The following is a 13,006-nucleotide window of genomic DNA, read 5'->3' as shown; positions in this document are numbered from 1 at the left end:
TGGCCTCAGACCAAACACTTCACACTTACTAGCTGTGTGACCCTGGGCAAGTCACTTAACCCCAGTTGCCTAATTAAAAAAAAAAAAAGAAAAAAAAGAAAATTGAGGCTCTGAGAGAGAGTGTGTGTGGACTAAGAACCTCCAGGGAGGAGGTGGCAGAGCTAAGACCAGAACCCCCAGGCACTCTTCCCCCTCCTCTTTGTAAGTCCTCTTGTCTCTCCAAGGATAGGAGATGCTTCTCAGCCCATGTTTGATTTGCTTGTGCCCCCCAGCTCTCCCCTGCTTAGGTCGTCTGACGTTCACTCATCTTTGGGTCACAGGGATTACTGGCTGCTATTGCTGATCCTTCTTATTTTTGGTTTTAGTGGAATCTAATCAGAAAAGCTCATTCCAAGAGATCCCCAAACTAAATGAAGACCTCCTCCGAAAACAAAAGCAGCTGGAGAAGATTGAATCTGGAGACCTGGGCTTGAGCAAAGTCTGGATAAACATCACAGAAATGACCAAACAGGTAGAAGGGGGGTGGTTCCACTGCTCTAGAGCTCCCTGCCCATAGCTAAGAAAAGGCCCAGGCTGTGGAGACAGCCTCTTATCTGGATGATTCAGCAAATGCAGATGAAATCAAGTTTTGTGGTCATCTGACTTAACCTGGGTCAGTTAGCAGAAGCAAGCCATCAGCCTGAAGTAGCCATGTCCTTGTCCTAATTTGCCACTCACCTTTGTCTGTGGACAAAGACAGAAGTATCCTTCCAAGGCTTGGAGGGATGAGGTCAGTGTAAAAGGTGTCCCTCCCCCCCAAGGGCCAGGGCCTGAAATGCCGCGTTGATGTGGACCTGCCCCAGGGTCACAGAAACAAGTATCCTGCTCAGAATGAGATAGCCAGATCCCAAGGAATGAAATAACAAACTGGAAGGGCATTTGCACGCTGCTCAACTCTTCCTAGATTTACCAGGATTTGTGTTCTGAGATCAGTGTTCATGTATTTTCTAGGATTTTACCAAAGAGCGGTATGGTCTGCTGTCCAAACGTCTTACTGGGATTTAGAAGCTCTTGAGTTATAGGTGCTTTCCTGGAGCAATTTAATTACCAAATAAAAGTAAATCGTTAAAATGATAGATGCCCTGCAGATATTGAATACTAGGGACAGACCTTTTATTAATGATAGCTTATTCTATTGCATGGACTTCAAAAACTGCCTTTTACTAAAATAGCCTCAGGCTCCCGGCCTGGACTGGTTGTCTCTGAGGTCCCTTCCAACTCAGAGATTCAGTGATTCTGGCATGAAATGTGAAAAGGCTGGGCTCCAATGCAGCCAAAGCTGTTCTGCCCTGTGCCCCCTCCCTCCCAAGCTGTAATGCTGCATCCAGGCTGGGAGGAGGACCCTCTTTAATTCGTTTTTTCGGAGGAGGCTAGCACCTTGTGCCTGAGGGTGTAACGCAGAGCCAGCAGCTGCAGTCGGACAGCAGGGGCTCCAGAGCTAGGGGTGCTGGGTTCCCTCTAGCCCACAGGGCAGGAGGGAGTCCTGAGAATGACTGCCCAGGGTCGCCCCCAGGTTTGAGGAGTGGGCAGAGCTCACTTGCTCACAACTCACTGAGTAAGAAAAGAAGCATCCCGTTGTGTTTAACTTGGGTTTGTTGAGGCCGCTATGTGGCACAGTGAATAGAGCTCCAGCCTTGGAGTCAGGAGGACCTGAGTTCAAATCCAGCCTCAGACACTTGATGCTTACTAGCTATGTAACCCTGGGCAAGTCACTTAACCTCAAATGCTTCACCAAAAAGGAAAAAAAAAAAAGGAAAATAACTTGGGTTTGTTTGGTGCCCTCAGAGCTGATCAGAATCTGCCATTTGGGCACTGTTGCGGGCCCAGGGGGCCCAGGCCAGAAATGAGCACCCTCCCTGTCATCTGCCCCCTCCCCCTTCTGCTGCCCTCCCCTGAGATTGTCATTTGGAAGAGGAATGATCAGGAGGGAAACTCGGATGTTGGCCAAGCTTCAGGGATTTGCTTCTCAGCTTCCCAGGCACCAGGACCTGGTTACAGAGCCAGCTTGGCCCCTGGCCAGTTGTGCCTCATGTCGGAAAAGCCCTCTCTGTCCCAGGACTTCCTCTGTGAAGTGGGGAGAGGGCAGTCCCAAGCCCGCTCTTCTTTGACCTCAAACAGACCCACTCTTGAGGCCAGTGTGCTGCAGAGGAAGCCTCGATTCTGGTCCCAAGGCCCAGCCTGGAGCTGAGAGGGGAAGGAGCCTGATGGGCCCTGGACAGGAGCCACAGGTCAGAGCAGCCAGTGCTGATCTAGTGCAGGGTCTCACGTTGTCCCCAGAGCTCTCACATTGGTTCCCTCGACCCTGAAGCCTCTCCTGGTTTTCTGCAGGACCTTCCTTCCCCATCCCTCCCCCTGTGGTCCCCTCACATTCAAGGCTTGGGGATGGTGGGGCACAAAGGCTGGTTTGGAGTCACACCATCTGCATTTATATCCTGGCTTTTTTACTTTCTGCCCATGGGACCGTGGACCAATGACTTTGCCTTCCTGGGCCTGAGTTTCCTCATCTATAAAACAAGGGGCTAGAACTAAATCTAGGAGTTTTTCACCTTTTCTCCACCACAAACTCCCCTTTGGGTATCTTGGTGAAGCCTGTGGACTCCTCCAAATCATGTTTTTCATGAGTAAAACAAATAGGATTACAAGGAGAAATACAGTGATCAAAAAACATTCAGGTTAAGACTCCCTGGACTGCAGGCTGTCTAAGGCCTCTTCCACAATATGCAGTCTGTCCGTGAACCTGAGGTCAGCTCGGGGTGGTGTCCTCATTTGTGACCATTTCCAAGCCTCCCAGGCAGTGAAAGGCACTGACTCTCGGGCTCAGGCCCGTTCGGGCTTTCTGGGTCAGAAGGGCTTTGCTTCCTCTGCAGAGCAGAAGCAAAGAAAACAGCTTGCAGTGTATGACAAGCGCTGACATATTAGCAAGGGATCGCCCACTGTGGCTATTTTCACTCCTGCTCATCAAGTTGTCTCATAATGTGCACAGCAGTTTTATTTTAAGCAACTCTGGCTGACTCATCCTTGGGCTCAGGCTATGGGATCCTTCCTTCTTTAAATGTTCTCAATGAGCTCCACTTTTTAGAACCTTGCATTCATGAAGCCGTTGAGATATTCATGGGAAAGGATGGAGCAGGCTCCATCCTGCCCCTCCAGGCCTGCTTTCTGACCCATTTGGAATGGTGGAAGAGGAGTCGGCTTCAGAGTTGCCACCCCGACTAGGAGACAGCAGCGTGCTCCCCATAACTGGTGTCCAGATTAAATTTTGTGGCGCTCCCGTTTACTCAGTGGCAAGCCCTTGGGGGGGTCTGCTGTCCTGGGAGCTATGCCAGAGGCTAACGGGTCACCTACTGCTAGTGAGTGGCAGACCTGCCCGGCAGCTGTACTACATTTGGTGGAGATGGTAGCAGCTACACTGGTCCCCAGGAGGCCACAAGCATTCCACATGCCTCTGTTGGCCCGCTTCCTAAGTCCCACTCCAGGGCACTAGCAAACGGTCCCTCTGTGCCCTGAGCAGAGACCTGCTGCCCTTCTTGGCCCTTGAGGCTGGGGCCTGCCTTATTCACTGGCCACAGATTTCCTCAGGGAAGAAGCTCTCTGGAGGAAGCAGTTACCCCGGGGATCGGGTGGTGTTGGAGTAACCACATTCTGTCCTTCCTTGTTGGCACCCTTTCCGATGCTTCGTGCTTCTCAGTGGGTTCTCCTTCTTGGCCCAAATTCCCTTCTTACCAGCTCCTCTCCCTTCAGTTTCTCCCAGTTCTGTTCCTTCTTCTAAGTTCACTCAAGTCTTCCTACCTCATTCAGTTTTTTTCTTCCTTCTAACCTGCAGTGGGGCTGCATAATCATTGTAGTGTCTACACTTACACTTTGTCTGGACTCCCTTGTGCATAGAGTCAGCCCTGTCCCGCTGAGGGCAAAATTATTCTTTGTATGTTGTAGATTACCTCCTCCCACAACTTGAGACCAGGGATTGTCCATCTCTCTTCCTCCTCTATCTTCAGGGTCCCAGCACAGGGCTGGATACATAGTAGGTGCTCAATAAATTCTTTTGGGGGAGTTGCTACCACTACAATAAGATGCATTGTTCATATCCTAGCATGTGGGAGAGGACAGAAGCAAGGGGCAAGGTAGGGAGCCCGTGGCACACCAGAGCTTGGCTCAGGTGAGACTTTCCCGTTTCAGAGTTTGGCTTATGCCAGTGCAGAGGCAGGAGCGTTGCTCCTGGAAGCATCTAATCGATATGCAACCAATATAACCTGCCTTCAGGTCATAGCAGCAGCACCTTCCTCTCCCAGATACGGGGATAGCCTGGTAGTGAGGTGCCAGGGTAACCTGCCAGCCCGTGGAATACACCAGAAGAAAGAACCAAGGAAACTGAGCTCCAGCCCTCCAGGACAGGCCTCTGCAGAGCCCCAAACACAGCTTCTGGATCTTCTCAGTAAGACTTGAGAAGGCAAAGGAAACCAGAAATGATGAAGGCCGGCCTTAGCTCCTCACTTCTGCTACAGCCCTAGGAGGGAGGGGCTGTTATGAACCCCATTTGACAGATGAGGAGATTTAGGCTCAGAGTGACTTTCCCAGGGCCACACAACTAAAAGTTTCAGAGGTAGGATTTGAACCAAAGTCTTCCTGAATCCATCTTCAGCTCACTCCACCATGCTACCTCAAGAATCCTCTCTAATACACAAATCAGTCAGATTTTTATTAAATGCTAAACCAGTCATTTGGCCAGGTGTGCTGGGGAAACAAAGGGGGAAAACATAGGCCCTGCCCTTAAGGAGCTTCCATTCTGTAAGGGGAAGCAGCACGTATATATATGAGGTAATTTTAGGGGGGAGCACCAGCAGCTGAGGGGCAGGGCAGTGGGGTGGAAACCAGAAGGACTTCACTTAGTAGAAATAGCATTTGCAGGGGCAGCTAGGTGGTGTAGTGGATACAGCTCCAGCTTTGGAGTCAGGAGGACCTGAGTTCAAATCCAGCCTCAGACACATAACACTCACTAGCTGTGTGACCCTGGGCAAGTCACTTAACCCCATTGCCTCATCAAAAAAAAAAAATCAAATTTGCACTAAGCTCTGTGGAGGTGAGTAAGAAGAGCACTCCAGGCATCGAGGTGGCAAATAGAGTCTCATGGGAGGAACGGGAAGGAGCCCATTGGCTAACCCAGAAAGGGTGTGAAGGAGAATAATGGATAATGAGGCAGGGGAGGGAGGTTGGAGCAGAGGAGTGACATGGACCAACGAGGAGGCTGTTGTAATTGTCCAGGGCAGAAGCATCCAGGACCTGAATGGACGGCTGGCTGTGTGGGCGAAGAGTCCAGGGGAGGGATGTGTGGGAGAAGGGAGGGAGAAGGAGCAGTCCAGGGTGATTGTGAAGGTGTAGGCCTGAGCGGGCAGAAGTGTGGTGGCAGCCTGGACAGAGCCGGCAGCTGGGAGAGGCTGGCTCAGCTCTGACAGTAGAGTTTCTCTACTGTAATCAGATCTCGGTTCTCTTGGCCACTCTCACCTTTTCTTCTAGTTCAGTCCATTGAGGCCACTCAGGGCAACCCTTCAGACACCAGAAAACAGATCGCTTCTCTGCTTTGATTCTAGTTTGTCACTGTCCTTCCTGAAATGGGGGCTAGGAGCTGAACCCCATCCGCCAGATGGGGTCTGATGAGGGCCAAGGACTTGACTCTGTTCCCAAAGAGGAAAGGGGAAGCTGCCTTTTATTTTGAACGCAGTGTCTGTTTATGGGTGCTTGTGTTGTAGACGCTGAGCCCACAAGTCTGGGAGCTCCTTGGGGGTCTGCCACAGCATGTTTGTTTGAACCAGCAGATGCTATCAGCAGGGTGAGATCCCCCAAGCTCCCATTCCCTCAGATTTCCAGGGTCCTCCACAGTTCCTCCTGCACAGCATGATTGCCACTTGGACCACCTAGACACCATACACACACAGATCAAAAGTAGCCTGAGTGTGGTTCTATGCCCAGACAAACCCCTCCAGATTGCCTGGAGGTTCCACTGTGAAGGTCAGAAGCACCTTTCTGCTCAAGGACTGTGAGGAAGTCTGACATGGCCAAAGCCTTGGGTGAGGTCGGGTGGGGTCCTGGGCCTCTACAGACCCTAGGGCAGGGGGCAAGTGCCCCACAGGGGCAGGGACGTGGTGCCTGAGGCCATGAGTTGTTGAAAAGAGGTTCGTATTTTCCATGTTTTTTCAGATTGCTTTGTTGACTTCCACAGTGAACCGCCTCAAAGCCAACATCAAATCAGCTTCAGATTTGATTAGCCTGCCTGCCACTGTCGAGGGCCTTCAGAAGGTAAGCACATAAACCTGGGCTCCCATGTGTCTTTCTCAGGAAGGCTGGGCTCTTGCAGTTTTCTTTGAAGTCCAGCTCTACTCAGGAGAGTCATAGGAAGACTTTTGTATCATTGGCTCCAGCCTTGATTGGCAGCAGACAGCTTCAGCCTGGGTCTCAAGGGCTCCACCCCCTTAGGTCTGCTGGGTGTCTGTCATCCAAGAGCCTCTTCGGGGTTGGGGGGGGATGAGCTTTTGATCTCTGGCATCTTTACTGAGGAGTTTATTGGGTTGTCCATTTGAAAGCCACCCAAACGCACACCAGGGAGGCCTCCTTCCATCCCTTGATCTTCCAGAAAATGGTAGCAGTGTAATTTCCCCTGAGTGCTGCAGGGTAAAGACACTCGGCTAACCCCACGCCCAGTGTCCAGGCCTTGGCCACGGCTCCACCTGCTCCCTGGCTCTCACCAGCTCAGTTCTGCAGACCCTTTGGCACCCTCTGAGGGCTGGGGAGGTGGAGAGACACAGTCTGGGGCCTACAAGGGGGTGGGGGCCAGGTAGGAGTCATGACGCAGCGTGGGCCACTCCAGGCCCTACCTTGTTGTTCCGGTCACACGACATCTTTCCTGCTGCAACCAGTCATCAGAGCTTACATATAATTATAGCTTCAAGCAGGGTGTGTTTAAACACAAGATTTATTCTTTGCCCCAGTGGGACCTGACCATCTATGTACGTGCACAGTGGACAGGGGCCTGTGTGAGGGCTAAGGGGGGCAGAGAAAGCTTCTCGAGGAAGTGGCAGCCGAGTGAGGCTTAAAAGAGAGGTGGGATACACTCCGGGATTGGGGAACAACATGGACTCATTTAGAGGCCCCTGGTCCAATCCAACTGCTTCATTTTACAGATGAGGAAACTGAGGCTGAGTGGTGAAGAGCCTTGGCCACGGTCACCTAGGTAGCGATTAGGTAGAGCCTAGGCTTGAAGCCCAGGTCCTCTCGCTCTAAATGCAGTGCCCCTTCCAGTGCATGGTCTTGTCTCCCCAAGGCATAGAGAACTCAAAGCTGCCAGGCAGTTTGGGGTCATGATGAAGCAGGCTAAATGGGAAGGCAGTAAATTGGGAGGCCTCAAATGGCAGACCAAGGAGGGAACTGAGTCCCCTAAGGATGAGAACCAGAAATGGTGGAGAAAGACAAGGAGCAGGAAGTGGGGGTGGCCATCCCCTCCCAGAACAAAGATTAGAGCTGCCTGGCCTTCTGCCTTCTCTGATCTTTGCCTTAATCATCATTTACGCTCTGACAGACAGAAGCTTTTTGGCATTTTCCCAAATGGAAGATCAGAGGCCCTGAATGCAGATACAAGTGAAAAGAACATGTCACAGACTGTTTTGCCCAGAAAATCACTTGTGTGGCTTTCTAGGGGCATTCACACACCACTCCTCACATGCCCGTAATGGACTGGGATTTGGGTGCCAAACAGACATGCATCTCTGAGAGCCCGCAGAGTTCGTCCTGGCCACACAGTAGCAGATGGGGAGGTTGAGGCATGGTGGAGACAGGTGGAGTTAACCCATTAGACCAAGGCATCCATGTCCACACCCTGCTCCTCTGTGCCAGCCCTCAGAGGGTGGCCTCATTCACCAAATAGAGGCTCAGTAAATATATGAATCAGCTGGATTAAAAAGTTGTGAAATATTTCCTAGATCCCAGCTTTTATTTGTAAGCCCACAGGGGCAGTGTCCTGGACTTTGGGTAGCCATGGGCGGGGCCTGTTTCTTCTCAAACGAGGGAGTCGGACCAAAGCATTGATAATGTCCTCTGATCCCCAGATTATCCAATCTAGAGCTCCCTGATCCATAGTTTATACGTTGCCTCCCTCGAGAGTAGACTGTGAGATCCCTAAGGGCAGGGACTTTTTTTGTATACACAGTGCTTGGCAGAGTGCTTGGCACACAGCAGGCACTTAATAAATGACTGACTGCGGCCCTATATAGATGAAGATGAATGAAGCACCCATGGATGAATTCAAGCCCGTGAAACTCCAATTCGTTCACAACTAAACGTCTGTCCAACCCCTCCACTACCCTCTTTGCTAAGCACCAGGAAAGCAAGAGTAGGGAACCTGCAGGCCTGCTCTTCAGCCACTCAGAGTAAAGGTTGGGTCACTGAGGCATGAGAGCCGGGCCCAGAGAAGCTTCTGAGATGTGCTTGTACATCTGGAGCCATGTGGCCTCAGGACCCCAGCAGGGAGACACTTCCTGCAGACCCATGCGTTGACAGCACTGAGCCCTGGTCAGTCATAAAGTAGGACGTGGCCTGTAGACGTGGTTTTAACAGAACTCACTCTGAAACCTTTATCTTTAATCAAGGAAGACTCATCTCCCTGAGTTCAGATCTGGCCTCAGACACTTACCAGCTGTGTGACGCTGGGCAAGTCACTTAACCCTTAGTTTGCCTCAGTTTCCTCATCTGTAAAATGAGCTGGAGGAGGAAACGGCCAACCGCTCCAGTGTCTTTGCCAAGAAAACCCCAAATGGGGTCAGGAAGAGTCAGACCAGACTGAAACAACCAAACGCCACCAGCAACGAGATCAGCCACAAGCTGACGGCCACCGACCACTGTCAGAATTCTCAATTTGGATGTGACATCATCATCATCATCACATGAGCTAGCATTTGTATAGTACACTGAGGTTTCCAAATCACTCTACAAACAGTGTCTGCATTTATTCTCACAATAGCCCTGTGAAGTAGGTGCTATTTATGATCCCCATTTTACAGAAGGGGTAAAACTGAGGCATCCAGAGGTCGATTGACTTGACCAGGGTCACACAGCTGGAAGTGGCTGGGGCTGGATTTGAACTGGGGCTCTCTTGACTCTAGACCCTGTGCACTTGCACTGTGCTGTCCCCTAGTTGGCTAGCCACACATTCCGTACGTGATTGTCACCAATTTAATACATGAGCAAAATTCACCTTCCAAGGTGGCACTTTCCTCTTCCCTGACTCCTTGGCACAGTCTTCCTTTAGAGGTGGGTGCTGGAGCCTGTCCCCAGGCCCAGCCCGGGCTGGCACAGGCAAGGATGGACATGGCCGATCGGACCTTCCCCTCGAGGTGCAGGGCGAGGACCACCAAGGGTGTGAGATGTCCCTTCCACAGAGAGCATGAGCAGTATTATCCTTCTGCCCGTGATGACGCTGGTCCTCAGGCAGCGCCTGGCCTGGAGTAGTGATTGATTCCAAATTGAGAAGTTGGCATCATAGATTCAGAGCAGCAAGAAGGAGCCTTAGAGCCTGAGCTCTTCATTTCTAGAGGAAGAAGTGACCTCCCAAGGTCATACACCTGAGCCTTTGGTTCATGCTGCTGCTCAGGAAGCCACTCAGTGCTCGTGGTTCCCTGCCATCTGTGTGCAGCGGAATGCTGGGCCCTCGGTGGGGTCCCTTATGTGGCTGCAGCCACACTCACTCTGCCTCTCTCCTCAGAGTGTGGCCTCCATCGGGAGCACCTTAAACAGCGTCCGTCTTGCTGTGGAAGCCGTGCAGAAAACAGTTGACGAACACAAGAGGACCATTGAGGCCCTCCAGAGGGACACGGTAAGGAAACCCTACCCCAGGCCAGAGGCGGCCCCCCTGGCCATCCAGGCCAGTCCCAGTGTCGATCAGCCTGCCGGCCCTCAGAGCGGCCTCTCACCAAAAAAAGTCCTGTGACATCCACGGTCTTCCAAAAGCAAACCATGTTCTCTAGTGCCTCAGTGTCTGCACAGGGCTCACGCTAGAATGTGGGGTGAATCGTTAATGATTAAACCCTGTAGAGCAGGCGTCCATAGGTGGAGTCACAGCAAGTGTGGGCGACACACCGAGGATAGGAGGAGAGGGAAAGAGCAGCCACAGGAAGGCGTGCACAGCCGGCCCCGCATCACCCTCTCCCGGAGTCGTCGCCTTTCTGGGCGGTGCTGCATGGAGCAGGGAGTCGGGGGCAGGGATCAGCTTTGTGTGGATGTCAGAGGAGAGGCAGATAGAGTGGGCCCCTAGGGCTCCAGGAACTCAGTCTTGGTGCTGAGAAATGGAGCGTGTCTAGGAAGCGACAGGGTTTACAAAGTGATGTACTTACAGGCTCAAGAGAGTTATCGTGCCCAATTTGTAAATGCTAAAACTGAGGCTCAGAGCTAGGCTCAGACTGTGACCTGGCCAGGATCAGAAGGAAGGTTAGTGAGTGTTAAAACCATAGGGAAAACAGGCGAAAATAGAGGGGGAAGGGGAGAGAGAGAGAGAGAGAGAGAGAGAGAGAGAGAGAGTGTGTATGTGTAGGAAGAGAGGATGGAAGGATGGTCCAAAGGACAAGCATAGAACGTCAGAGGGAGGAGGGAGGGAGGCAGTGAGCTCTTATTTCGCATCTGATATGTGCGCCAGGCACCATGCTAAGTGCTTTACAAAGATGAGCTTCTGGGAGGCAGGTACAGATGAGGAAACAGAGGCAGACAGCAGTGAAGTGACTTGCTGGAAAGTGTCTGAGGCTGTATGTGAACTTGGGTCTTCCTGCCTCCAGGCCCAGCACTCTGCCACTGCACTGCCCAGCCTAGAATCACCCAGCCCCTTGCCTCCCAGCACTTGCTCCTCCCCTGCCTCTCGTGGGCAAGTCACTGCAGACCCAGAGGGAGGGAGGCCGCTGAGACACAACTTCTCTCTCCCTTTGAGTAGGTTCATGGATGGGGGGCCTTTGGCATGAAGGGAGGTGCCCGAAAGGGACTTGCCCTGATGGAGCCAACCATTCTTCTCTTGTAAAAAAATTAAAGTGACTGGTCCTTTTGTTCCCCCAAAGGACCCTATTTGGAGGGGCGTCCTGGGGGCCTCTGCCACCACCTCCACGCCTGGCCCTCAGGTATGTCTCTGGCCCCCACTGAGGCCCCTCCCTCAGTTGTTTCTTCTGCTCATTATCAAAGCTAACGCAAAATGAATGCTTAAAAGAGAGTTAGAGCCTTCAGAATCCAATTTGCTGCTACTGCTTGCGTTTTGTTTTAATTAAGTCTCTCTGTCTTTGACCTGCCTGGCCACCATCCAGGAAAGCCTTTTGTGTGTGTGCTGCGGTTGGAAGCCCTCATTTTGCCCAGCCATGAAAAATGAAGGGGTGGGGGTGGTTCTCCTAGGTACCAGGGCTTCAGAGGGGGGTGTCTTCCAGGCCTGGGCTGGGAAAGGGGGCAGAGGGAGGTGGTAGAGTCCATGTAGAAAACTCCACTTTGCGGCCAGGGGACACAGAGTTTTCCAGGTGGTTCCAGGATAGACAGTCAGTGGGGACATGGCACTTTCAGGGGACAGAGGTTAAGCAATGATGATGATAACACTGCTCCAGGAGCAGCAAACAGTGACTCAGTCCTAGGTGTGAACAGAGCCCAGGGGCGAGGCCGAAGAGGAGGCGGGAGTGAGGGAAAAGGGGACTCCTGTGAGCCTCCAACTCATGTTGGGCAGCCCTGGGGGGGAGGAGGTGCCACCTCTATGGCTGCGCAGGGCGGGCAGCATTCGAGGTGGGATTTAAAGGGGGCTCAGAATTCAGCAGCAGTGTGGGACGGAGACGGAGATACAGAGAATGGCCACAGGATTCTCCATTCTGAGCCAGAGAATGGCCCCCGAGTTTGCAGACGAGCAGGTCAGGGCTTATCAAGGCCAGTGTTGAAGCAGGGTTTGAACCCAGCTTCTCCTGACTCCAAGTCCTCGATGGCTTTTCTGGTGTAAGCAGAAACACAGAAGGTAGAGACCATGGGAGAGCTTGGCATCTGTGAGCTCCTTGGGGGCAGGGACTCTTGTCTCTGTATCCCCAGCACCTGGCACAAGGCCGGGCAGACTACCCTCTTTGACTAGAGAGGAGAGGGAGAGGACATCGGCTCCTTGTGTTCTGGGCCCTTTGGAGGCCTCAGCCAGGGCCTGGGCCTGATGCCTTTGGGGTTACAGAGACAGTTGAGGCTTTCAGCACCCAGCCCAGGCTAGGGATGGATAGAGGTGGTCTCTCACCACGGAATTGTGGCTGTTGGGCTGGTCCCTCTGCAGAGGCCTCAGGCGTAGCTTCTTGTCTCTTCCCTTCCTCCTACTAGATCCAGCACCCCGAGAAACAGAGCAGCAAGGCTGCTCCATCACCCTCCATGGTCCCAGGCCTGGGCAGGAAAAGCCCAAGAGAGAATTTCCAGCAGGTACTTGTTGCTTCCTCCTCAGGCTTTCAGCAGGCCATACCCAGCTTGGCAAGGTACCCAGTGAACCATTTGGATTCAGTCAGTGGCACCATGTCAGCCCTTTTCAGGCATCTGCCCAGGACCACTCAGCATTCCTGTAGTGCTCAGGCTCTGGTCTCCTTCTGCCTGTGGGGCAGGCGTGTAGATGCCTTCTTTCAGGTGCATTTGCCCAGGTGCCCTAGAATCGGCACAGCAGAGGAGAGGGGCTCATTGCACTTAACAACTTGAGCAGGTTGGAGCCAGTGGGAGGAACGTGCATTCAGAAATTGTGTCTTCCAGTTTGAGTCAAAATTAATTTAGCCCCTCTCTGGGAATTCCAGTTGTCAAAAAAACCTTAGTCTTGGCTAGCGACGGGCTAAGAGGAAAGAAAGCTGACGGATCCGCCCTTTGGATGCATTCCCATCCTCAGATTCAATATATTTTTAAGCCAAGAATATTCATTCTTATAAATAGCAATCGGTACCAGAGAATGTCAATAAAAATAATT

The 13,006-nt window shown here is 52.2% G+C and overlaps 1 protein-coding gene across 8 annotated transcripts in view; it reads left to right on the top strand.

Moving 5' to 3' along the window:
* Positions 1-13,006, top strand: part of EFCAB14 (EF-hand calcium binding domain 14) — a 37,726-nt gene that overhangs the window by 8,273 nt on the left and 16,447 nt on the right. For 5 of the 8 annotated variants that reach the window (XM_020987665.2, XM_020987660.2, XM_020987666.2 and 2 more), the window contains exons 3-7: positions 366-511; positions 6,232-6,330; positions 9,785-9,895; positions 11,121-11,180; positions 12,385-12,480. In XM_020987665.2, coding sequence (XP_020843324.1) covers positions 366-511; positions 6,232-6,330; positions 9,785-9,895; positions 11,121-11,180; positions 12,385-12,480 — 512 coding nt within the window. The remainder of the gene's footprint in view (positions 1-365; positions 512-6,231; positions 6,331-9,784; positions 9,896-11,120; positions 11,181-12,384; positions 12,481-13,006) is intronic. The other 3 variants (XM_020987663.2, XM_078156618.1, XM_020987664.2) reach the window with 1 other exon arrangement.

Source organism: Phascolarctos cinereus, unplaced genomic scaffold, assembly GCF_003287225.1.
Source record: "Phascolarctos cinereus isolate Bilbo 61053 unplaced genomic scaffold, phaCin_HiC Scaffold_5;HRSCAF=322, whole genome shotgun sequence".
Classification (NCBI taxonomy): Eukaryota; Metazoa; Chordata; class Mammalia; order Diprotodontia; family Phascolarctidae; genus Phascolarctos; species Phascolarctos cinereus.
This window is presented reverse-complemented; position numbering and strand designations above follow the sequence as displayed.